The sequence below is a fragment of the Protomyctophum parallelum genome, assembly GCF_964188405.1.
Source record: "Protomyctophum parallelum genome assembly, chromosome: 12".
NCBI lineage: Eukaryota > Metazoa > Chordata > Actinopteri > Myctophiformes > Myctophidae > Protomyctophum > Protomyctophum parallelum.
The window spans coordinates 17,167,449-17,192,022 of record NC_139712.1 but is presented as its reverse complement, the minus strand read 5'-3'; the positions used below and the strand labels follow the sequence as shown (position 1 = coordinate 17,192,022).

The window sequence follows — 24,574 nt, the reverse complement described above, 5'->3', positions numbered from 1 at the left end:
TTAAATCACAAGCCTCATATTTGGAAAATTGCTCAATCAAGGCCACACAATGTCTCGAAGCACTTTGCAGGCAAGTGGAAGAGAAAGGTAGTGGTTGGTGGTGCTATGTGGGGGAGTGGATGTGTGTGATAAATTATATGGTTTTAATAATAATAATAAAACTTTATTTGTATAGCACCTTTCATGAAATGAGAAATGCAGTCCAAAGTGCTTTACAAAGTGCTGTTCAGTTTTATCCATTAACTTCCTATGGCAGTCATACAAATAGTTTCTTATTCTTCACCATGATTCTAATTGTACAAGGTTTTATAATTCCTATAAGAAATACAATTAACTTTTTAATCAATGTAGTGGATGGTAAACACGCATAACCGCCATAATTTCAGGACAGACAGGACTGACTTCATGGGATCACTGTTGAAGACCCAGGTGGCATGATGATGGAAAAGCAAAAAAGGAAGGTAGAGCTTTGTAAAGGTGGACAGAGTGTGGCCAAGCTACAGTAGTAAACAAGGCATTGTGATGCAATTAGAATTCCTTGTCAAGGTTGTGGATACTTCTTCTAAGGCCTCACTCATACCATCGCATCTAGCATGCAACATTGTTGGATGCTAGATGTAAACAAAAGGGTAAGTGTCCCCCCTCCCCCTCATACAACACAAATGTTGTGTCAAACCATGTGACTCCCATTGGAAATGCATTGCGAGCTTGCATCAGTAAACAAGTCTCATGCATCAGCTATACAACAATCTGTTGTGACCGTGTGAGTGAAGCCTAACTAGACAGATGGGTGGGGCGTCAGAGGGGAGGGGTGCAGAGGTAAGACCTAATTATGCAGGTTCATCCTTCAAACTGGGTTAGCCTTCAGCTAACCCAGTTTTGGTGGATCCATATGTACATCACACATGTGCACACACCTTTACACAGTCCAAACCCAATTAATCTCATTCTCCTGATGGGTGGATGGATGGATGGACGCACACACACACACCCACCCATGCACGCACGCGCACGCACACACGCATGTGTATGCCAGTGTCTACTGTATGTGCTAGAATAGATGAACCATTCACATACCTTATGTTTATAAGGATACTCACAGCTAGAAGGTCCCACGTTTGATTCCAGCCGGGGACGCTGATGGATGGGAAAGGAACTGGTTGGAACATGTTCCTTCCACGCGCTACGTCCAACTGCTGCTCACTCCTCATGCATTGAAGGAAGCATGAGCTCAGTTCGGGGCTCTCCCCAGGTTAGCAGAGGGAGAGTAGCGCCCTGGATTACAGTTTAGGCAATTGGCACCGGGTGAAAAATGGGTTACAAAATCGTGGGATAGAGTTTTATTGAATAAATAAGACTAGTATCACTCCAGCTATTCAGAATTGGTAAACTTGCCATAGCGTGCAGTTACAGGGATGAAAATTGGCTATGTATGCCTATTAAAAAACAAAGACGAATCACCAACAAGTCAACCTGTCCATGACAATGCATAATTATCTTTATTCTCAGAAACATTAGGGTTTTCAGGTAGGCTACACAAACGGGTCACAAAGCACAAACACTTTCAGTCTTATTTTCTTTTTACAAAAGCACAGTCACCTTATTTTTGTGTGTGAACCCAACATATCATTGAAGCTAACATGAATTTGTGCTGACAACATTGTGTACTTTTTTCATCTCGCTGAGGATATAAGAGCCGGATCCTTAAATCTGTCACTTCCTGGTTTGTGTCTAAGACTATAAGAGGAGGCGGGGCCAGGCAGGGGTCGTGTACCACTGGGAGAAAAGTTTGCGTTGCTGTGTGCCAGTCAAGTGCTTATATTCACCGCATACATTTAAGTTTGAAGGAGAGTGATTACACACATCACATTAAAGCACCTCATCACTAAAAAGATGAAAAGTAGCCATTAGCATTCATATAGAAACATTTAGATCAAATCGTGAGGCCTATGAAGATTCGCACCTCTCCTGCAGAGGTATGGGCCTTCTCAAATTGCCTTAGATTTTTTTTGTTGATTTTTGCTCAGTATCAATACAAGCGGCCAAAATGAGTTTTCTGCGACGAGTGGCTAGCATCTCCCTTAGAGATAGGGTGAGAAGTTCAGTCACACGGGAGAGACTCTGCTGCTGCTCCTTCGCCTGGAAAGGAGCCAGCTTAGGTGGTTCGGGCATCTGGTTAGGATGCCTCTCGAGCGTCTCCCTAGGGAGGTCCTCTATGCACGTTCCACTGGGAGGAGACCCCGGGGTAGACCAAGGCGCAGATGGAGGGATTACATCAACTCACTGGCCTTGGAACGTCTCGGGATCCCCCAGGAGGAAGTCACTAATGTTGCTCTGGAGAGGGAAGTCTGGAGCTCTCTGGTGGAGCTGTTGCCCCCACGACCTGAGTATGGATAAACGGTTGCATGGTTGGATGGATGGATCATTTTCATGTGTACACACTATACACATTATTATTTCTTGTGCCATTGATATCTACACAGTAGATTGTGAAAAGCAGTCTTCCGTGAGAATGTTTAGGTTCCATCCCAGCTTCCTCTTATAATCCTAGGTTTTTATTTCATTATCTAGGGCTAGGAATCAAGGACATGTCACTGACAATGAGTAAATACTACAGTATATTCAGACATGACGCTCCACTCCACTGATATATGAGTACGGTACTATAATATAATTTTGTAATTGTGTCAGACATACATTGTTTGTAATACATGTCCTTCAATTAGTAGTCCTAGGTTTTGTGTCAGACACATAATAAGGACATCTGTAGTTTCTTTCCTTCACTGTGTGACAGAACAAAGCAGCCTAGTTATTCTATGCAAATATATATATATATATTGTCCCCCCCCCCTCAATATATATCTATAATACTATCTCTATATAAGTATATATATATCCATGTATAATTTGGTAGGGTTTTTCTTTTAAAACATTCAAGGTACATTCACTTGACCCTGTAATCTTTTCCCTCTTCTGTACGAAAGGTAGGCCTATACACAGTCAGACAAAACTACTCCCCACCCAAACCAAAACAACATTAACGACCCATTTCCGCATTAGAAGCAGACCAAAAAAAATGCTGGTTCTTCAAACGACCAACTACAAGCATAATATTTCCTAAAGAAACCATCGTTATTAAGCTAGACCAGTGGTTCCCATCCTTGTTCTCTGCAGAGCCTTTAAAACCTTTTTGTGGAAATCAACGTCCTACTTGATCACGCTACAGCGTCACACAAAAGTAGAAGATTTGCAAGATTGAGCTTGTAGATTTGATACTTTGGCTAGTTTTTCATTTGAATCCTGAAAAGTAAGTTTTGGACGGGGTGCATACTTAGTTTAGACTAGTCATTGGTTAGACATGGGTTAAGGTTAGGTTTAGGTGTGCTGCCCCGTGGGAGGTTAGGTTTAGGGTGAGGGTTTGAGATAGGTTGTAGTTGTAGGACTAATGACTGGTCTAACCAATGACTAGTCTAAACTAAGTACTGCACTCGTTTTGGACATAATTAGGTTTCCACGTGACAAGGTCTAAATGGGGTTTGGTAAATATACTGTATATATATTCACTGTATAGTATATTATAGGGATGTCTCGATACACTTTTTTCGTTTACCGATACAGTATTGGGACATCTCAAATAGTACAGTATACTCTTACTCACCTACATGTTTCAGATGAAAGTACAGCAGAGTACTAGAGGTCACTGCAGAGGAGGAAGGATGAGAACCGATGGTCTGAAGTATAAAATAGCATATTCTTCTGGACAATACAGTTTAACAGTTTAGCTAGCTCTCTTATCACAGAGTTCCACGGGTGTGTGCTGATTAGCTGGCAACAACACGTAGGCAGTTTTGACAGTTTCTTTACCATGTCTTTTGTAAAAAAGAATCCACAGATTGCAATTCTGTCAGTGGTTAAAAGGGCCATTTTGTGAGTTTTTAACCTGAATCATATTGTTCCATTGTGTGGGACAGAATGCCTTGGTGAGGTTCATGTCACATTGTCACGTCATCCTCACAATGGAACTAGGATAGGACTCGGATAATAGAATCTTCAAAATAGCCCTTCAAAAGCTCAGACACAAATTAATTCACGTATACAATCACTAGTGTGAATAGACCCTTGGCATATTAAACACAGAATACACATTTAGGCATTTATTAACAAGTACCTGGCCTAAAAAGGACCATATTGAATATGAGCCAGATGACGCGTGAACACTGAACATGATATTTGCTTTGTTAATTTTTTTTATTTTAGAAGGCCACATGGATGTCATTTGGGTGCTTTATTGGAAAGAAGAGCTTTACTTCCTGGGTCAAAGTTAGGAGATAACCACTTTCAACTTGGCATCCCTATTTTGGGCTTCTCTTTCTAGCTGAAGTTTTCCCCAAAACTAGCCAATGTAAAGGGCTTGTAGATCGGCTAGTTTTTGAAATAATTTTATATATTTTTTAGCTTAAGTGGTTAATACAGCCCTCTACCTAATTCTTGGCAACAATTTCAAGATGTACTGTAACTGAAAAGTTACAGGAATAATGACGCGCAGAAGTGTTGCGTTGTCATTTTTACATGTATAATCAAAGGCCAATAAATTAAATCGTCTGCCATTGTGACAGTCAGTATGCCCTTGGTGTCGGCTTCACTGTGCCTTCTACAGGTTATAAATATTAAACAAAGTTAAAATAACTCATCTCCAACAGGATATGAAACATGGAAATACTCAAAATAAATGCAAAAATAAACTCCAAAACGGAGACAGGGCAGTGCAATCAACATAAGAACATGACAAAAATAACAGTATAGTAACGCCAGGGCTCCACTGGGCGCGTCTGCGTCTCCGTCAACGTCGGGAATGTGCCCTTTTAATCAATGGAGGGTGGCTCCACTGCCCGCGTAGCGTCGCGTCTCCGTCACCATAAAATTGAACCGGTTAGTTTTTTGACGCATGCACGCGTGACGCAACGCGCCCAGTGGAGCCCTGGCGTAAGTCAATGAAGTTGGATTCGCTGATGTGTGCAGAGAGAGGGCACCAAATAAGTCGTAGCACCAATGTCACATTTCAGCACTGATTTGACACACGTTTGGGATCGAATCGGGTCAAAATGTTTCTTTTTCCTTTTCCAGGACCCAATCAGGTCAAAATGCCTCAATGATGAAAGATGAAAGCAGTGCTAAAACCCATGCGAGCAACTCTCCATCCCTGTGCTACTGACTATCATCAGGACTGTGTGTGTGTGTGTGTGTGTGTGTGTGTGTGTGTGTGTGAGAGAGGAACAGCCACCTTTCAGGGCTCAGTGCCCGTCCTATCCACACTTTTCCTGGGCTGTGTGTGCTCCAGTTCCTGTCGATTTGATCCAATGAAAGCCAATGAAACTGGTCAGATGACCAATGATATCAAATCGACAGGAACTGGAGCACACACAGCCCAGGAAAAGTGTGGATAGGCCGACTAGTGTGGGCTGGGCGCGGGCGTGTCCATATCCTCCTCGGCCTCGGCCTCTCCCTGAGGCCCAGAGTAGGAGCTCAGGGCGTCCCAGAGCACGCCGGTCTGCTCACAGTGATGCCGACTCCTCCAGTGCTCCAGCACCCCCTCCCTGCTGTCCAGCACCTGGCTACACAGCACGCAGTTAAAGGCCGAACCCGCAGCCACCAGGACGCCACCGCCCCGCCGCGACGCCGGGGGAGGAGCCACGTCGGTGTCCTCGTCCTCGCCGTACCCGCCGCCGCCTCCGCAGTGCTGGGACAGGATGTGCCTCTTGAGCTTGGAGAACGAGAGGAAGGCCTCGTCGCAGCTGCCGCACTTGACCAGCAGGTGGCGCTGGTTGTCGCCGAGCTGCCGCCAGTAGGCCCCGCCGCTGTCGTCGTCCTCCTCGCCGTCGTACCCTCCTCCACGGTGCTGCGACAGGATATTCCTGGTCTCTCGCTTCTCGTTGAGCTGCCGCCAGTAGTGGGCGGCGTGCTTGACCAGCTCGTCCTCCGCCTCGCGGCCGCCGTCGCGCGGCGTCCTCCCCCCCTGGGCCTCCTCGCCGTGCACGTAGAGGAGGTGGAGCTTCATGTCGGCGAAGGTGGGCGCGATGGCCTGACAGCGGCCGCACTTGATCTGTAGCTCCACGGGGTCCTCGCGCTCCTCCTCCTGGCCCTGCTCGTCGGACGTCTCTGGAGACGTGGCTCTGGAGGAGGAACAACATCACAGACAATGGGTTCTATCGCACAGACAATGGGTTCTATCGCACAGCCAATGGGTTCTATTGCACAGACAATGGGTTCTATTGCACAGACAATGGGATCTATCACACAGACAATGGGATCTATTGCACACAGACAATGGGTTCTATTGCACAGACAATGGGTTCTATCGCACAGACAATGGGTTCTATTGCACAGACAATGGGTTCTATTGCACAGACAATGGGTTCTATTGCAGACAATGGGTTCTATTGCACAGACAATGGGTTCTATTGCACAGACAATGGGTTCTATTGCACAGACAATGGGTTCTATTGCACAGACAATGGGTTCTATTACACAGACAATGGGTTCTATTGCACAGACAATGGGTTCTATTGCACACAGAATAACTCTTCCTACTTCCTTCACAGGTGTTACCGATGATACTAACTAATTAAGGCTCTGTTCTGTTTAGTGTGCAGTGGTTCGCAAACCTATTTGATTTCAAGGACCCCCATAACTCTGGGAGTGTACAAATGGAACGAAATGGACACTTATGGGCACCATTTGGTTCCATTTCTGTGCACTCTCAGAGTTACACACACCCGTACGGGGCAATTTGGAACAGAGTCAAGGACACTTTGAGACCCACTGGTGTAGCAGAGTGTTTCCAGTTATGACTACTATATGCACGATCTACAAGCTCACAATCCATCGCGATGTGACACATTGTGAGCTTGTAGATCTGCTATTTTCAAAAGATTTTGAAAACATGAAATGGGACAGGCTTAACGAGTACCTTCTACTTTTGATACTTTTAAGTACATTTTGATGCCAATACTTTTACACTTTCACTCAAGTACATTTTGAATTTCCAGACTTACGGAGTACTTCTACATTGCAGTATTGGTACTTTTACTTAACCCATTTTGACCTGAGATCAGATTAAAAAAATGTCTTCTACATCCCAACAGTTTTCTGAAAAAGCTATGTTTCTATGTCAATCGTTTTTTCAAAAATAGCAGACCTACAAGCTCGTAGCGCGCCACCACGAGCTTGTAGGTCTGCTATTTTTGCGCTAGTACTACTTTTTCCACCACTGGCTCTCACCCCTCCACGGGTACGTCGTCCTCGTGCTGGCTGATGGAGGGCTCCACGGTCAGCACCACCTTGTGCACCTCCCTGAGGTGCGTGAAGTACACGCCCACGTAGCCGAAGGCCTTCTCGCAGAACTCGCAGCGCAGCGTCCGGCGGGCGCTCCGCCCGTCGGCGTGGTGCAGCTTCATGTGCGTGCTGAGGCTGCCCGAGTGGGCGTAGGCCTTGCGGCACACGGGGCAGACGTACGGCCGGCTGTTGGTGTGGCTGTTCATGTGGCCCTGGAGGTGGTGCTTGAACTGGAAGCAGCGGCCGCACGTGGGGCAGCGGTGGAGCGGGCGGCTGCCCAGGAACGCCCGCAGGTGGGACGACTGGGAGGAGGCGCCTCGCAGGTGGAGGGTGGTCACCCCCGGGGCGGGCTGCTGCTGCTGGCGAGGGCATCGGTCCAGGGCGTCGGTCGCCATGGTGGCGGTGGAGAGCCGGTGGTGCCCCAGGAGGAGCTCCTGTTCCTGGCCGTCCGGAGACATGGCATGAGGCAGACTGATCAGCTGAGGGACCGTCTCCATTACCAGCATGGGTTTGGGTCGGATGCTGCGGTACTTCTTGGAAATGTCCTCGACTTCCTTCTGTCTGGAGCCGGGAGCGATGGCCGGCGGTTTCTCCGGGACTCTCCTGCGGAAGAAAGACAAGGACCTCTTCTTTCGCGCCTCGAAAGCGAGGATGTCTTCCATTGTCTTTCTCTTCCTTCCTCTCTTTTTGCCAGGTGATTTCTGAAGGGCGCCCGGCACAGGCAGCAGTGCGGTCTGGGCCTGAGACTGCAGAAGGGGCTTTGGCACCTGGTCGTGACTCAAGGCCTCAGCGGTCTCCGGGGTCTTGGCTGAGGGATCTGAGGACTTGGTGAGACCGGGCTGCCCAGAGACACCTCTCTTTTCCAGGGACACAGCGGTGATCTTGGCAGCGGGGACGAGGGTGCCTTTCATCTTGGAGTAGGGCAGGATGGGCAGCTTGCCCTTAGGTGGGGAGGGGATAATCTGGACAGCTTTGCTAAAGATGGACGGGGAGAGAACAGTGATGCTGCCCGGAGGCTGGGCTGCAGCAGGCTTGGCTTGGCACGGCCTCCGCCTGGCCTTGCCCCCTTCCTCCGGGGCCTTGCATGGGGAGCTTTTGGCAGTGGCGGGCGAGTACTGGAGGTTCTTCTGCAGGAGGCCGGTTGTAGCAGGCCGGTCGGATCCAGCTGGCGCTCGCTCCAGCTGAGAGCCCGGATAGAGAACAGCGTTGTCGGGGAGGAAAGATGTAAGGGCGATCTCGGAGGAGGCGGGGTCAATCATGATGACCTGCTCTGAAGGCTCCACCTTGGCTTCCTTTGTCTCCGTGCTCTCCGTTAGCCATTTCTTCGCCATCGGAGACGTCGCCACCGACCTGGCCGAAGGCGTCGCGGCCACCTTAGTGGGCGTTTTCACCACCGTCTGGGACGTAACTGCCGACCTGGCTGGTGACGTCACAGCGACCTTGGTGGGCATTTTCACCCGGGCGGTTGGCGGCGCCGATTTGACCTTTTCCACGGTCCCTTTGCTCCTCATTGGCTGATATCTCGGAATGGGCAACTTGAGGTTATTTTGGATGGGCTGGGTTTGCTGCGGCTGTTGCTGCTGCTGCGGCGTCTGAGAGGAGACGGAGGAGGGCAGCGCCACCAGGGAGAACGTGCCCTCCTGGCCCGCGATCTGCATCAGAGCGTAGTTCTGGGCGGGCACCATGATGGACTTGGGGCTGGAGGCGGTGGTGGCGCACTCGGGGAGGGCAGAGGGAGGCTGGCAGGACAGGACCGCGGGGGAGGGAGAGGGCGCCAAGGACAGGACCCCCGCGGGGGAGGGGGAGGGAGAGGGCGCCAAGGCCGGAGCCTTGGGGGCAATGCTTCGAAACTGCAGGCTCTTCATCTGGAACGAAGGTCTGGACTCACCGGCTGCCCTTTAGAAAAACACACAAGAAATGATGTTTTAGCAACTGCTCTACTTGGCTAAACTATAATAACCTAAAAGTATTCTTTATCCAGACATCAACCTTTCCACAACAACAAGGACTTCCAACATTGCAACACATTGCGATTGTGGTCCAAAAATTCCCCCCCGACTCCCCGACTCCCAGAGTGAACTAACATAATTTTTTATGACAAGCTCCGACTGCTCCGTGACCTCCCGGTGTAATTGTGAAAGTTATTACAGTTAATACAGTCAGTACAGCAGTGTGTCCCAGCAGGAGGCCTTGGCCCCGTGTTCCTCTATGGTGTCATTTAAACTCAGTCCAAGCTGGAAACAAGGCGTCACATACTGTCACTAACAAGAGCATGTCCAAGCGTGTGACAAGCTGCCTTATTATCCATATTTCCTTACACACACACACACACACACACACACACAGGACAGAGTGTCCCCTTTGATTGGCGCTCAGTGTGCGGCCCATGGTGCATGCTGGGGGCTCTGTGGGGTGCTCCTTGTACCCCCCTCGCTTCCTGGAAGGATCAGTCACTGGAGCGTGAAAGCTGCCCAAGGGCAGGAGGCTTTACGAGGCGAAGAGGGGCTACCTGGGCTCTCATCTCCCCCTGACCGACAAGCACCGCAGCCTGGCTAGAGGGGGGCTCTCATCTCCCTTCACCCCCCTGACCGACAAGCACCGCAGCCTGGCCAGAGGGGGGCTGAGAAAAGCCCCCCCAACAAAGCCCTGGATTCAATCTAATGCCCCGTGTCCACGTGTTTAAAAAGGTGCCCAGTGGGGATGATGACTTAAAAATACTAAAAAGAAACACACGCTCGCACACACACACACACACACACACACACACACACACACACACACACACACACACACACACACACACACACACACACACACACACACACACACACACACACACACACACACACACACACACACACACACACACACACACACACACACACACACACACACACACACACACACACACACACACACACACACACACACAATTGAAAGAAAATGTCAAGTGGACTTGGAAGAAACTCAGAACTGAGATGATCATATAAGAAGGTTTAAGGACTTTATCCTCTCAATCTCCTTTGTGGTTTCCAACCATCGATCAAAAAGCTACAGGTATGGCTTTAAACCAACAACAGCAGAATGCCTTCCATCTACATTAATACTGCATCTTCATTCCAACAGTGAGAGAAGAGAGAAGGACATTACCGTGGAATGCTTCACATGGAGCCTAATAGTAAACACATTTTGTGGTTTGAATTTCACATTTTTTGATCCGCGTCGCAATAGCAGCCTTTGATACGGGCGTGGTTCCAGATCTGCTCCCCGATACTGATCGGCAAAGAACCGCAAAAGTCTGGACGTGTCACAAGAGGCAAGCGTTTGACGGCGTGATTTCTCTTGACACACACACACACACACACACACACACACACACACAGTCACACACACACACACCCCCCCCTCAACCTTTGTATCCATTTCAAATGGATTTTGGGGCAAAAGCTTTTCAACATTTCAAAAGACGGAGAAAGAGAAATAAACGTGGAAAGGCACACTATTTAACACCTGGAAGTATTTGTGCGAGGACAGATTATTTATACAGTATCCCCCCCCCCCCCACCACCACCACCACATTACGACTCTGTAAAGCTGGAGCGTTTCTCTCTCTCTCTCTCTCTCTGTGTGGGTAGTTGATTCCAGTTTGACTGTGAATTTGGCTCAACACAACGGGGCAGAAAAGAACGGTGGGATACGAATCCACCCCTCCCGGGATTTGATGTGTGGGTAGGGTATAGCAGGAAGGAGGGGACAGAGGGGGGGGGGGGGGATTTTCATCCCAACAGGCAACGCCTGGTTCTTTTGTTCCACATCACGTGAGAGTACAGCTGCCACGGCTCGGTTCGAATTGGCGGAGACACCTTTATCCAAAACTACAAGCGAGTCGTCTCACGCCCCTCTCTCTCTCTCTCTCTCTGGACAAATAAGAACATGATGTGTAATATCAGGCCGGGCTGGTGTGAGAGAGGGAGAGACTGGCCCACGGGGCTACGAAGCCTTTTGAAACTCAAACACATCTGACAGTAGACTGCAGGCCTTCTTCAGCGCATTCCTTCCTCCTCATGCTTTTGAAGAGATGCTCATCGTAGTGGCAAGAAGGGGCACCGGTGACTTTTACAATCATATGCGACTTCTTCTAACAACCCAATTATCTTTGGACGGGGCCAAAAGAGAGAAAAAAAAGCAACAACAAGATGTTTGGCGGAGTTGCGTGCAATAATTTCAACACAGAATGCGATTTAGCACATTTTTGCCAAAGATTACATATTTTTTGATTAAATTCAATTCAACTCTTGGTACATGTGTGCACTATGAGGTCACATAGGAAAGGCAAAGAGGTCAGATCAGGGAACAAGAGAAGCAGCTAAAGATAAACGGCAAGGTGTCTCTGGAATTGACATCAGATTAGAATTAAGAGAGATTTGACTTGTGGTAAAAGTGGATATTACTTTCTTCTTTACTTCTTGGGAGAAGTTGTCCGCAATGATAATAATAAGGTTTCCATTTTAACACAAAATATAATTAATTTCGATAACACGTTTTGCTAAAGATGACGTGTTTGCCGTTTTGCACACCGAAGAGAATGTGTGAGATCTGGCGAGGACGAGGCAACAGAGCGGATAGCACTGCAGTTTAGTGGTGGTTACATACTGTACATACTGTAGGCTAGAGGAGACTCTCTGAATGCCACAGCTTGCCTGTGCAACAGTTGTTAACACCATTCATTCAATGTGTCATGCATTCTCTCTGAATGCTTAACTCTCATTGGATATTTGTTAGGCATATGTGGCAGATATACAGTATGTCCCTGACCAATTCGCACTACTATAAATCTATCCAGATCTATGCAGATTCAAATAGTAAAAAAATCACACTCATGTGAAGTGAGGGGCGCTCTTATCATCATTCACCGACCACCACATTCCGTGCCAATCGAATCATCACAAATGTTTGATACACATTCCGTGCTCATAGCCAATCAAATCATCACTATGTGGTACACACAAACACACAAAGCTGGGCATAGGAGGGGCTAGCGCTTGTTGTGAGCCCAACGGTCCTGAATGGAGTCAATGGACCCAACGGTCCTGAATGGACCCAACGGTCCTGAATGGATCCGGCCATCCCTTCACATCCCACACCACAAGACTGTATGCCAAACAATCTGTCCCCATGTTCACAAATCTGTTGAGTCAGCGCTGATGCACACCTGATGCTCTGAATCAGGCTGTGTAGCAAAATCAGGTTTGATAGTGATCAATATGTATTGCTATAAATACAACATGCCTTATTGTAATATATAACGCAGGAGAGAGACTATGTTTTGCACCGTGTCCATCCGTGATGAGCTAATCTCCAGCACCGCTGGCTTGAACACAGCGAAACGGTGCTGCACACAGACTCCCTGGATGGCGCCACCAGGAGGCCGACTTATGTAAAACTATTTACTTACTTTCAGATTTGATCAAACTTTCACGCAAATCGGTACACACATGACTCTCTATAGGCATGTGACGATGTGATTAAGACGGCTCCGTTAGATTTTTCATATTCCATCCTGATTGCTACAAAATTGCAGGAAAGAAATAAACAACTTTTCAATGATGGACTACATTTAGTCGATTTGTTGATAATATAAAAAAAACTCCTTGATTATTCAATGAATGGGAAAGGTAATAATCAGTAATAAAATAATGCATAGTTACTCCCCGTCAGTCACAAGTGACCTGACTCCCTGTCACCAAGTACACATTATCCCCCAGCCCCTCCTCCTAAATTGGTTGCTTTCACATGTTTGGATGTCAAGGCCAGAAAGTACTTTTTTGACACTCCGTAGGCGTTCCCGGCTTCCCGCATAACCTCCGGGTATGATGATGATGTCACGCGCATAGCCTCTATACCCACGTGCAACCTGGGGTCCCCATTTTGAGCATTATATGCAAAGATATTTCCATGTGACGCCATTGTATGAGGAATATAAAATAGGGCTCAAGTGGTTAACACCTTGAGGGCCCGGGGCCTATTTAATCCATTAAAGTCCTGACATCCCCAATGTGGGTTTGAAGTCTTCTAGTGTGATGGGGAGGTCACATGGGAAGGGCAACGAGATCAGGGAAGCAAGAGGAGGAAAGAGAGAAAGAAAGCCGTGAGGTGGAATTATATAAGAATAGAATTAGAGGAGATTTGGCTCGTGGCAAAATGATGGGATTTGATGGCGTACTACAGCTGGTACCTCAGCAAAGGTCTCTGGAGAGCCACCGGTGTGTTACAGATAACACACACACACACACACACACACACACACACACACACACACACACACACACACACACACACACACACACACACACACACACACACACACACACACACACACACACACACACACACACACACACACACACACACACACACACACACACACACACACACACACACACACACACACACACACACACACACACACACAGCCTGTGGTACTGTAACTGCACTGTTGTGGCAGGTGTGTGATGATGATAATGATGATAATTTGACAGCTGCTGAACGTGCTGAACAAACAGGCTAGTGAGAATGACACTCAATAAAGACAGATCTATTCTTACAATATATATATTCAAAATAATAATTACTCTACGGTTTCATCTCTACGTGAGTCTCTCTCTCCCTCCAGCTGTTCTTCCATCACTTCCTTGCCCTCCTTATCGGTGCCTTTAACCCTTTCTTCTATCCCTCTCTTCTCGCGGCCCACTCGTTGTGGGACATTCCCCTCTCAGCGTGCACCGCCATCTGCATAATGAGCATGTTGACGCACTCCTGCCTCCTACTCAGGACCTGCTGGGAGGATGAACGGCAGGAGAGACAGGGGGAGAATGAAGGATGGAGGGAGAGAAGGGGAGAATGAAGGATGGAGGGAGGGAGGGAGGGAGAGAAGGGGAGAGTCTAGCTTGATGTCAGGTCTCCTTGTCCTATCCTGCTGCTTCTGGCAACTGTTGGAGTCTCTTGGATGTTGGGAGGGGGAAAACCAGGTTGGAAAGAAAGAGCTGCAAGAAGCACTTAAGGTGCTGGACTAGGGATGCAGCACAATGTGAGAAGATAGTCACTTCAGGAAATCTGGACTTTGATTGTATTGTTATGGCCAATATTTAAAAGTGAATGGGCCAGATTCACGAAGGAAATGCACACACAGGTCTAAATAAAGTGCATAAATGATGAGTGTGTATATTCCGTACGCTCAATCTCACGTGTCACCAAAGGTGGCGTAATGGCTTCAATTAGCCCTTCACTAAATCCCACCCCAAAAAGCGATTGTCCAATGCCAATCCCAATAGTTTAGCAACGGTTGCTATGCAGGTAAAGCTTTCTTCGCTGCCAACGTGCCTATATTGGACAAGGATGGGTTGGGGAGGGACTTAGTGATGGGCTAATTGTGCGTATCGCGGCTGTAGCTCATGTTTGCCTCACAGTCAAGGGGACTGACTCGCTATTTCCCAGACGTTTCGCACGGTTTCACCATGTGTAGTAACAGAAATAGTAACCGGAAACTAACGTGATGTTTCTGGTCGCTCCGAAGTGGACAGATCTTCAAGCTAACGGTCGGTACCGTAGAGAGATATATATAAGCGAACCGGTCTGTACCAGGTTGGGAAGCACCGCATAGCAGCATATTGCTGAACGTTAATAATTGAAGTAAATAGTTACTCTCACGTATAATGAGAAATTAATTATACAGTTCAACATCACGGCCAAATGTTATTAAAACTCTGCAAGGACATTATAAAAAGCGGCAAGCCCTTTCTACTGATGAATTGCGCACTGCACCTTTGCAGAGGTAAAAAATAAAATCAGATAATTTTCATCAGAGCTGTATTGATTACTGTGGTGATTGATTCCCTCCACTGTCCGACTACATCGGATTTGGAAATAAAAATGGAATGGACACAGATTTCATCCATAGTGGACTAGGACATATTGCTTACTGAGGGTTAATCCATCTTTTGGACTAAGTTCTAGATGTCGGAAAAAGCTAGATTTCATCAGCTGTTTCCTCATCAAATGGTAAGACTTATTACTAGGCTATTCTGTGTGTGGCGTTCATGTGATCAATATACAGTAGCCTACAATAATATTAATACCACGACACAATGGAGTAGGATTTGTACCCAGCAACATATAGTTGTTTAATCATTACGTGAAACTTTGGCTGAGTCCACAAACCAGTGGAAATAAGTGAGGAAAAATAGCTCTATCCTCTGATGAATAGACATTCCATATAAAATAGGGAAAAAAAGATCGATGAAAAAAATTTAATTAAACGAAAGCTTTTACATCTTTTCACTGGTTCAAGTGGTCGACTGTAACAAAAGGGAAGTCAGTGTGGTATGACGTATATAAATCACATGCTTTCACTTCACCTTCAAGTTCAAGCCTATCTAGGCTCAGAGGCTCGATCACATAAAGGCATAGTCTGGGCGAGGAGGCCGTGTCCGTGATGATAAAATACCTAAACCATGTGCTGTATTGTTAACCAGGCGTTGGCTCTATTCTCCGACCGTCCTTGGGTTCTGTGGAACATCACCTAGTGGGGTTTTCAGAGAAAGGCATGCAGAGGTCACAGACGCCATTCAATCTGCCTCTGGCTTTGAAACGCCAGCCACTCTAATCTGACGGGGGTCAAAGGTCAGGGCTGGGCCGAAGGGTGCCCAGTTCGTGGCTGTGGCGGTGAGATAGAGCGAGAGAGGTAGAGAGAGAGAGAGAGAGAGAGAGGGAGAGAGAGATGGGATTTCTGTTGTTGTCTCTGTGTGCGCAATGTTGACTTTTGTTTTGTTGTATGTATGCTTTGGCAATGTAGAACATATTTATCATGAGAGAGAGAGAGAGAGAGAGAGAGAGAGAGAGAGAGAGGACATGTGAGACAGAAGGTGGTGAGGAAGAGAGAGAGAGAGAGAGAGAGAGAGAGAAGAGAGAAGAGAGAGAGAGGACATGTGAGACAGAAGGTGGTGAGGAAGAGAGAGAGAGAGAGAGAGAGAGAGAGAGAGAGAGAGAGAGAGAGAGAGAGAGAGAGAGAAGAGAGAAGAGAGAGAGAGAGAGAGAGAGAGAGAGAGGACATGTGAGACAGAAGGTGGTGAGGGAGAGAGAGAGAGAGAGAGAGAGAGAGAGAGAGAGAGAGAGAGAGAGAGAGAGAGAGAGAGAGAGAGAGAGAGAGAGAGAGAGAGAGAGACATGTCAGCACAGAGAGAGATAAAGAGTAGGAGTGTGACAGAGAGAGTAGCAGACACCGGGGGTCCATGTCTCCACACAGAGACATGATTATCAGGTAAGGCCAGAGAGGTGAAAGGTGAGGTTCTGCTGTTTACGTTGGAAGCAGGTCAGGGTTGAGCTAGAGGCCAGCAGAGGGACTGACCCACTACACATCCACCTAGAGGCCAGCAGAGGGACTGACCCACTACACATCCACCTGGAGGCCAGCAGAGGGACTGACCCACTACACATCCACCTAGAGGCCAGCAGAGGGACTGACCCACTACACATCCACCTAGAGGCCAGCAGAGGGACTGACCCACTACACATCCACCTGGAGGCCAGCAGAGGGACTGACCCACTACACATCCACCTAGAGGCCAGCAGAGGGACTGACCCACTACACATCCACCTAGAGGCCAGCAGAGGGACTGACCCACTACACATCCACCTAGAGGCCAGCAGAGAGACTGACCCACTACACATCCACCTAGAGGCCAGAGGGACTGACCCACTACACATCCACCTAGAGGCCAGCAGAGACTGACCCACTACACATCCACCTAGAGGCCATCAGAGGGACTGACCCACTACACATCCACCTAGAGGCCAGCAGAGGGACTGACCCACTACACATCCACCTAGAGGCCATCAGAGGGACTGACCCACTACACATCCACCTAGAGGCCAGCAGAGGGACTGACCCACTACACATCCACCTGGAGGCCAGCAGAGGGACTGACCCACTACACATCCACCTAGAGGCCATCAGAGGGACTGACCCACTACACATCCACCTAGAGGCCAGCAGAGGGACTGACCCACTACACATCCACCTAGAGGCCAGCAGAGAGACTGACCCACTACACATCCACCTAGAGGCCAGCAGAGGGACTGACCCACTACACATCCACCTAGAGGCCAGCAGAGACTGACCCACTACACATCCACCTAGAGGCCAGCAGAGGGACTGACCCACTACACATCCACCTAGAGGCCAGCAGAGGGACTGACCCACTACACATCCACCTAGAGGCCAGCAGAGAGACTGACCCACTACACATCCACCTAGAGGCCAGCAGAGGGACTGACCCACTACACATCCACCTAGAGGCCAGCAGAGGGACTGACCCACTACACATCCACCTAGAGGCCAGCAGAGGGACTGACCCACTACACATCCACCTAGAGGCCAGCAGAGAGACTGACCCACTACACATCCACCTAGAGGCCAGCAGAGGGACTGACCCACTACACATCCACCTAGAGGCCAGCAGAGACTGACCCACTACACATCCACCTAGAGGCCAGCAGAGGGACTGACCCACTACACATCCACCTAGAGGCCAGCAGAGGGACTGACCCACTACACATCCACCTAGAGGCCAGCAGAGGGACTGACCCACTACACATCCACCTAGAGGCCAGCAGAGGGACTGACCCACTACACATCCACCTAGAGGCCAGCAGAGGGACTGACCCACTACACATCCACCTAGAGGCCAGCAGAGAGACTGACCCACTACGCATCCACCTGGAATGGAACGGAACGGAATGAGCTTGTAGATCTGCTATTTTAACATAATGCTAACACCAAACGGGGTTCCCGCCCAAAATGGGTTAAACACTGCACTTCCATGTTATGTGTCATTTCATTGACTTGAATAACACAAATTAAATTGAAAGCAATGGAGAGGTTGGGAATTGTACAGTGTAAAATCCTGTATAGAAGGATGAAATATGATAAAATATGTATTTATTTTGTTCATATTGGGAGAATTGCGCCTACTAGCAGTCATAGAATGCACTGAAGCAGCAGCATACACACACACACACACACACACACACACACACACACACACACACACACACACACACACACACACACACACACACACACACACACACACACACACACACACACACACACACACGGGTCGTGCGCATACATCCTTGTTTGCCCTGTTTATTACTTTTATTATCATTATTGTTTCTTGATGCACCTTGCTTTTCCTTCTGCCTTGTTTCTTTCTGTATACTACAGTACTTTTTATCCTGTAACCTTAACTGCTTTGCTGCCTCTGGGCGACTGACTTTCCCCCCCGTGGGATAATAAAGGTATCTATCTATCCATCCATCCATCTAAGGAATACCAGACGACTCGCCCCTTTACCAACTCGCCCCCGCGAAATGTGTGAATGAAGTTACAGTTAATTTAGTATTTCCCTCCCTCTCTGAAATCTGAAATTATCTTGTATATGGATTTATTTGATTGTATAGTAGTAGTAGTAGTCTCTATACCCTGTAAAATTTAGAAAGAACAACATGAGACAGAGACGGTGACTGCATAATTAAGTTAATTTCGTTTTATTGAACACATTTCTTCCATGTAGCCCATGTTTTGTACTGGCATCATCATGCTATTATACCCGTGGATATACAGAGTGAACTTAACAATGATACATTAATGAGAATACCGTTTATATAAACACCAACTTGAATTATGTTTGTTATTTACAGCTAGATAGAGTAGTGGGGCGAGATGGAAAAGGGGCGACCGTACCTGTTACTTAACCCATTTTGGGCGGGAACCCCTTTTGGTGTTAGCATTATGTTATGCTTTAGCTATTGAAAAATAGCAGATCTACAAGCTCATAGCGCGCCACCGAGTGGCGGACAGAGAAACATAGCTTTTTCAGAAAACTGTCAGGATGCAGAAGACATTTTCTAAGAATCTAAAATGTGTTAAGGACAGGCCAAAAGGAACAGCCAGGAGCAAGCCAACGCACCATGTGAGAGCCTATTGTTACCGAGGAGGACTTTGTGATTTTGCAGTGACAGACAAACATGGACATTGATGTGTTCTGATAGCGTCCCTAACCCTGGGGCCAAGGCACTCCACCTCCAGCTACCGGCTGAATCCAGTCCGAAAATACTGCTAATAATGCGCAACACTGTCAATAGTCAGTGTGAATTCAACACAATGCCATGCCAGATTTATATACCTGGTTGCACAATGAAAATCCGATCTACAAGCTCTCAACGCGGAGATGGCCTATTTTCAGGGCACAGCTAAGTACTGTATAAATCACCCTTAACAATGGACCCACGTGGATCTGTAATGGACCCGTAGGAGTCCATTAGACTCACTTGAGTTACATGAACGCTGAGGTTTTTACTGTGGCAGACGCCCAATGACAAGACAACCTGGTCTGCATCACCAGGATTTAAAAGACTCTGAGAAAACTTCCCACGTGAAAATCTCATCTACTGTCTGGACAGGGCTGTGTTTATAGAAGAAAATATGGAAGAAAGAAACATTTAAAAGGGCAAAGGGAAGCAGTTGAAATATTGTATTTCGTGTAGTATAAAATAATTGAAATAAATCACGGCGCCCCAAGGCATCGGTAAAGATGTGGGGAGGAGAAGGAGCCAGAGAGCGAAGAGAAGAGAAGCCAAGCCGTAAGAGGTCTGTTATCTCCACCGTAGGTGAGCGCAGCGCTCATCTGGGACTTAAAGATAGAGCCTAGAGATGGAGGAGGGGGGTCTGGAATGAACAGAGGTGTGTGGTTATAGAAGAGGGGGGTGGGCTGAAGACCCCAGCATGCAGAGGCCAAGCTCCCCCCTCCCTCCCTCCCTCCCTCCCTCCCCTACCCTACCCCTCGGTTCTGAGCCCAGATGAAAGGCCAGGATCCCGGGGCAGATAACAGGGCTATAGTTGCAGGGGGTCGGGGCCAGCCAGCCGGCTGTGAGGAGCCATGTCCAGCGGCCATGTTCTCCTCCTCACCCCATTGCTCTCACACACGTGTCGTGCACGCACGCAGTCACACGCGAGCGTACAGTCACACAAACACACATGCACGCGCGCACAGTCACACACACACACGCGAGCGTACAGTCACACAAACACACATACACGCACGCACGCCTCTGGGATAATTGTGCGTGTGTGTTATGAGTGTAAAAGGGAGAAAGAAAGGAAGAAAGAGACGTATCTCTCGGCTCTCCTAGAACTGTCAGAAACTGTAAAAGTGAACAGGGGGAAAAAAGGACACAAATTGGTGGATTTGATGGATCTGACGGACCGAGATGAAATCACTCCTCCTTTTTCCCCTTTTTTTTCTTCCCCCTGAGTGAGCGTCAGCGTTATCTGTGCTCGATTGCTTCTTCCTGTATGTATGCATGCTAACCAACCGCTCATCTTTCATCTGTAGGGGTAGACATTTTTCCAGTCTGAGGGTTACTTACATGTGTGTGTGCGTGCGCACGCACGTGTGTGTGTGTGTGTGTGTGTGTCAGGGCAGTGTTAGGAGCGAGGGGGTCTCTCTCAGGAGCGAGGGCGGTCAGGGGGAAAATGAAATCAGTGTTTGCAGAAGTCCTCGTTTCATCCAAGACCGCCACTTGGTGCGAGGGCAGAGAGGGAGAGCACACACACACACACAGCGCTACACATGCACACACACACACACACACACACACACAATCACACACAATATGGTCACCTGTACATTATGCCCCGATTTATAAGACGGCAAATAGAGTGATAGGCGTTTCAAAAGGAGATCCACCCATACAGTATTCATGACACACACACACTCGCCTTCACAACACACACACACACACACACACACACACACACACACACACACACACACACACACACACACAGCTGTATGTCATCCACTGTCACCTGAACAAATCAATGTGGGGGGGGGGGTGAAATCCATTCCAATTAGGAGCATGTCGCTCTGCCCTGCATGGGAATGTAGCTTAATCGATAGAGAAATCCCAGCGCTAAGAACAGAAAAACCTAGCGCTCAACGTATGGAATACGTATTACCGCGTCTTGACAGCAGCAGCACAGTCAGTGAACGTAAAAAATATAGCGCCATAATAGTTTATGGTTTGGTGGGATCAAACCTCTATCGGGTATCAATGTGCCGGGGTATTGGGTAATGCCTAATTTATGTTCCGTCGTACGGTGGTGCACCGTGGCCCCAAAAAGAAGCTGATTTACAAGCTATTTTCGGCTCGCGACACTGTCCTCAGGTCAATGTATGAATCAGAATTAAGGCAGGATAACTAGGGCTGTCACGGTCATGAAATATTAGCTGACAATAATGAATTGTCATGTAAATAATTTCCGAACGAGAATGAATTCTGTATTTGGCTTTGAACACTGGAATTTTTTTTGCACAAGGCAGATATGACAAATAACTTATAATATACACAGAAGTAACTGATATGACCAGTAGTACCAACAATCAAAATACGTAAGTATTATGGCCATGAATTTGATAATATTGTACTTAAAAAAAATAGCAAGAAGCTATGTGGGCTGTGGTCACCATTTTCAACAGATTCATTCATACAGGTGAATGGAAATGCAAAATAATTGAGATTATCTCAAATAATGGCGATGAGGTGATTACGTAATAACTCAGACAGGCCTATATGGACAACGAGGACAAACGCAGAGCAGAGGATTCTGCAACGAGCTGCTCTCCCAGCAGGACGCTGCCAATGACCTTTGACCCCGGACGTCCAACGAGGGCGCATGTCATTCCCCGTAAAGTTGGCAGCGTCTTTAATCATCTGCGATCACACGCGCAATGCAGAGGAGCGTGTACGCACGCACACACACACAACACAACACATACAGTACAGTGACACACAAACACATGATGGACTGTCCAGGTCAGGGCTGAGCTGCGTGGAAGTGACGTATGTGCGCTCGCGTGTGTGTGAGTGTGTGTGTGTGTGACCCCTCAGGCCTGAGCCTAAACTGTTCTGTGTTATTCATGTAGACGACTGTGTACTAAACCTTCCCCTGACCTTTGCGGCCTCCTCTAGCCCATTCTGACCTGAGATCAGATTCTAAAAATGTCTTCTACATCCTGACAGTTTTCTGAAAAAGCTGTGTTTCTATGTCAGTTCGTTCTTCTTCGATTTTTCAAAAATAGCAGACCCTACAAGCTTATAGCCTATGAGCTTGTAGATCTGCTATTTGTCAATAACTAAAGCATAACATAATGCTAACACCAAAAGGACAGCTTCACACAGCACCAAGGAACAGTTAAGAGATGGGGAAAAAGTTGTCATGGACACATGAAACAGCTCAGTAGAAGAGAGACTTTACGGTCACATGAGTTGCAACAAGGTAGGTACAGTACAGTACAGTACAGTACAGTAGGCAAACTATTTAATCTGACCAGGTACAGAACCGCAGCCCGCTCCGCCTCTCTGTTTGAATAGGGCCGATTCATACTCCTATTTTAGAGCTGAATAAAAGTCGGGTTCGGCTCTGTAGAGCCTACAATGTGACGTCATTTGAGGTTCGGGGGGGGGGGGGTGGGGGGGGGGGGGGGGGGGGAGTAGCTCTTCGGTGCTACTGAAAATTTCTGACGAGCCGAAATCATTTCGGCACTACAGCGACGAAACAGCTGTAAAATAGAAGTATGAATCGGCCCTTAGTCATGTCACAGAAAGAAAGAGGGAGAGAGAGAGAGAGAGAGAGAGGGTGGAGAGGAGAAAACCGAAACGAGAATTGCTAAAAAACAGAAAGAAATGTATATATGTGGGCAATCGTGCTGGCTTTATTCTTATAGCGTAAACAAAGAACATGGAATGTTGTATCCTTCACACACAGCCCCTTGGGGGGGGAGGGGGGGGATTCAATTCCAGCTTCAGCCAGCTGACGGCTCCTCAGGTGGTTGTGGTTATGACGACGAGCACTCGGGGTGGAGCTGTTGGGGGTTAATCGTCCTGCTCGGGACACACTTCAAACGGGGTTAGGAGGCCAATCGCTGACCCCCTGATTACCAGGCGGCCTCTCTCTTACCCGCTAAGCTACGGCAGCCGCTAGTAGTATTATATAGTTTGTAACATTAAAATAAGCCTCTGGGTCTATTAACCCATTCTGAACGGGCACCCATTTTGGTGTTATCATGTTATGCTTTAGCTATTTAAAAATAGCAGATCTACAAGCTCATATCGCGCCACCGAGTGGCGCGATACGAGCTTGTAGGTCTGCTATTTTTGAAAAAAATCGAAGAACGACTGACATTTTTAGAATCTGATCTCAGGTCAGAATGGGTTCATCAGACCAGTGTGTGTCCAGTGGAAACCTCGTATGAATCTGATCTCAGGTCAGAATGGGTTAACATGTCTACCGGCTCATCTGTTTCAGATTTGTCTCCCTTTTTGCTAATACATCGTCTCGAGCGAGTGCTCCGTCTGTTTGGGCTGTGGACGGACCCGGACGCGTAGCTCTACCCGTTCAACACCGCTGGGTGTCAGAAGGACCTACCGTACCACCGAGGGGTCGCCGATGGTGCGTTCACACGGGCAGATGCAAAGATGCATACAGTCTACCATTCATTGTCAATGGAAGCCAGCGACGTGAAGCTATACGATGCAAATCCGACGTTTGTATAGCCGCTGCAAAAGATACAAATTACGAAGGTGAGCTGGGTTCAACTTCCAGATGCAAAGCTTCAAAGCAACTGTAGCTGCAATGTTTTTTCTAATGATTCCCCTTCCCCGCTTTTCACCCTGCTCTGGCCGACAAAAACTCGCTGCGTCATCTTCTAGTCTGCTTCCATTGTTTCCGCTGCGTATAAATAACGCCTATAAGGTCCAAAAGGGCTCGCAATTTAGACTCCATGCTGGATCGTTTCTTCTCAATTCACCCCCGCCGACTGCGACATTTGCATCTTTGCATCTGCCTGGTGTGAACGTGGCCCGGTGCATGTCTGGTTTGGTAGTGGAGAGGGTGCATGTCTGGTTTGGTAGTGGAGAGGGTGCAGGTCCGTTTGGTAGTGGAGAGGGTGCAGGGTCCGTTTGGTAGTGGAGAGTGTGCAGGTCCGTTTGGTAGTGGAGAGGTGCAGGTCTGTTGGTAGTGGAGAGGGTGCATGTCCGTTTGGTAGTGGAGAGGGTGCAGGTCCGTTTGGTAGTGGAGAGGGTGCAGGTCCGTTTGGTAGTGGAGAGGGTGCATGTCTGGT

General features: G+C 47.9%; 1 protein-coding gene across 1 annotated transcript in view; it reads right to left on the bottom strand.

Moving 5' to 3' along the window:
- Nucleotides 1-5,435: 5,435 nt before the first annotated feature.
- The window catches only part of znf438 (zinc finger protein 438), a 69,094-nt gene continuing 49,955 nt past the window's right edge, over nt 5,436-24,574 (bottom strand). The window contains exons 3-4 of the mRNA XM_083778294.1: nt 7,279-9,228; nt 5,436-6,170 (exon numbers count right to left, since the gene is read on the bottom strand). Coding sequence (XP_083634420.1) covers nt 5,450-6,170; nt 7,279-9,197 — 2,640 coding nt within the window. The 5' untranslated portion in view covers nt 9,198-9,228 and the 3' untranslated portion in view covers nt 5,436-5,449. The remainder of the gene's footprint in view (nt 6,171-7,278; nt 9,229-24,574) is intronic.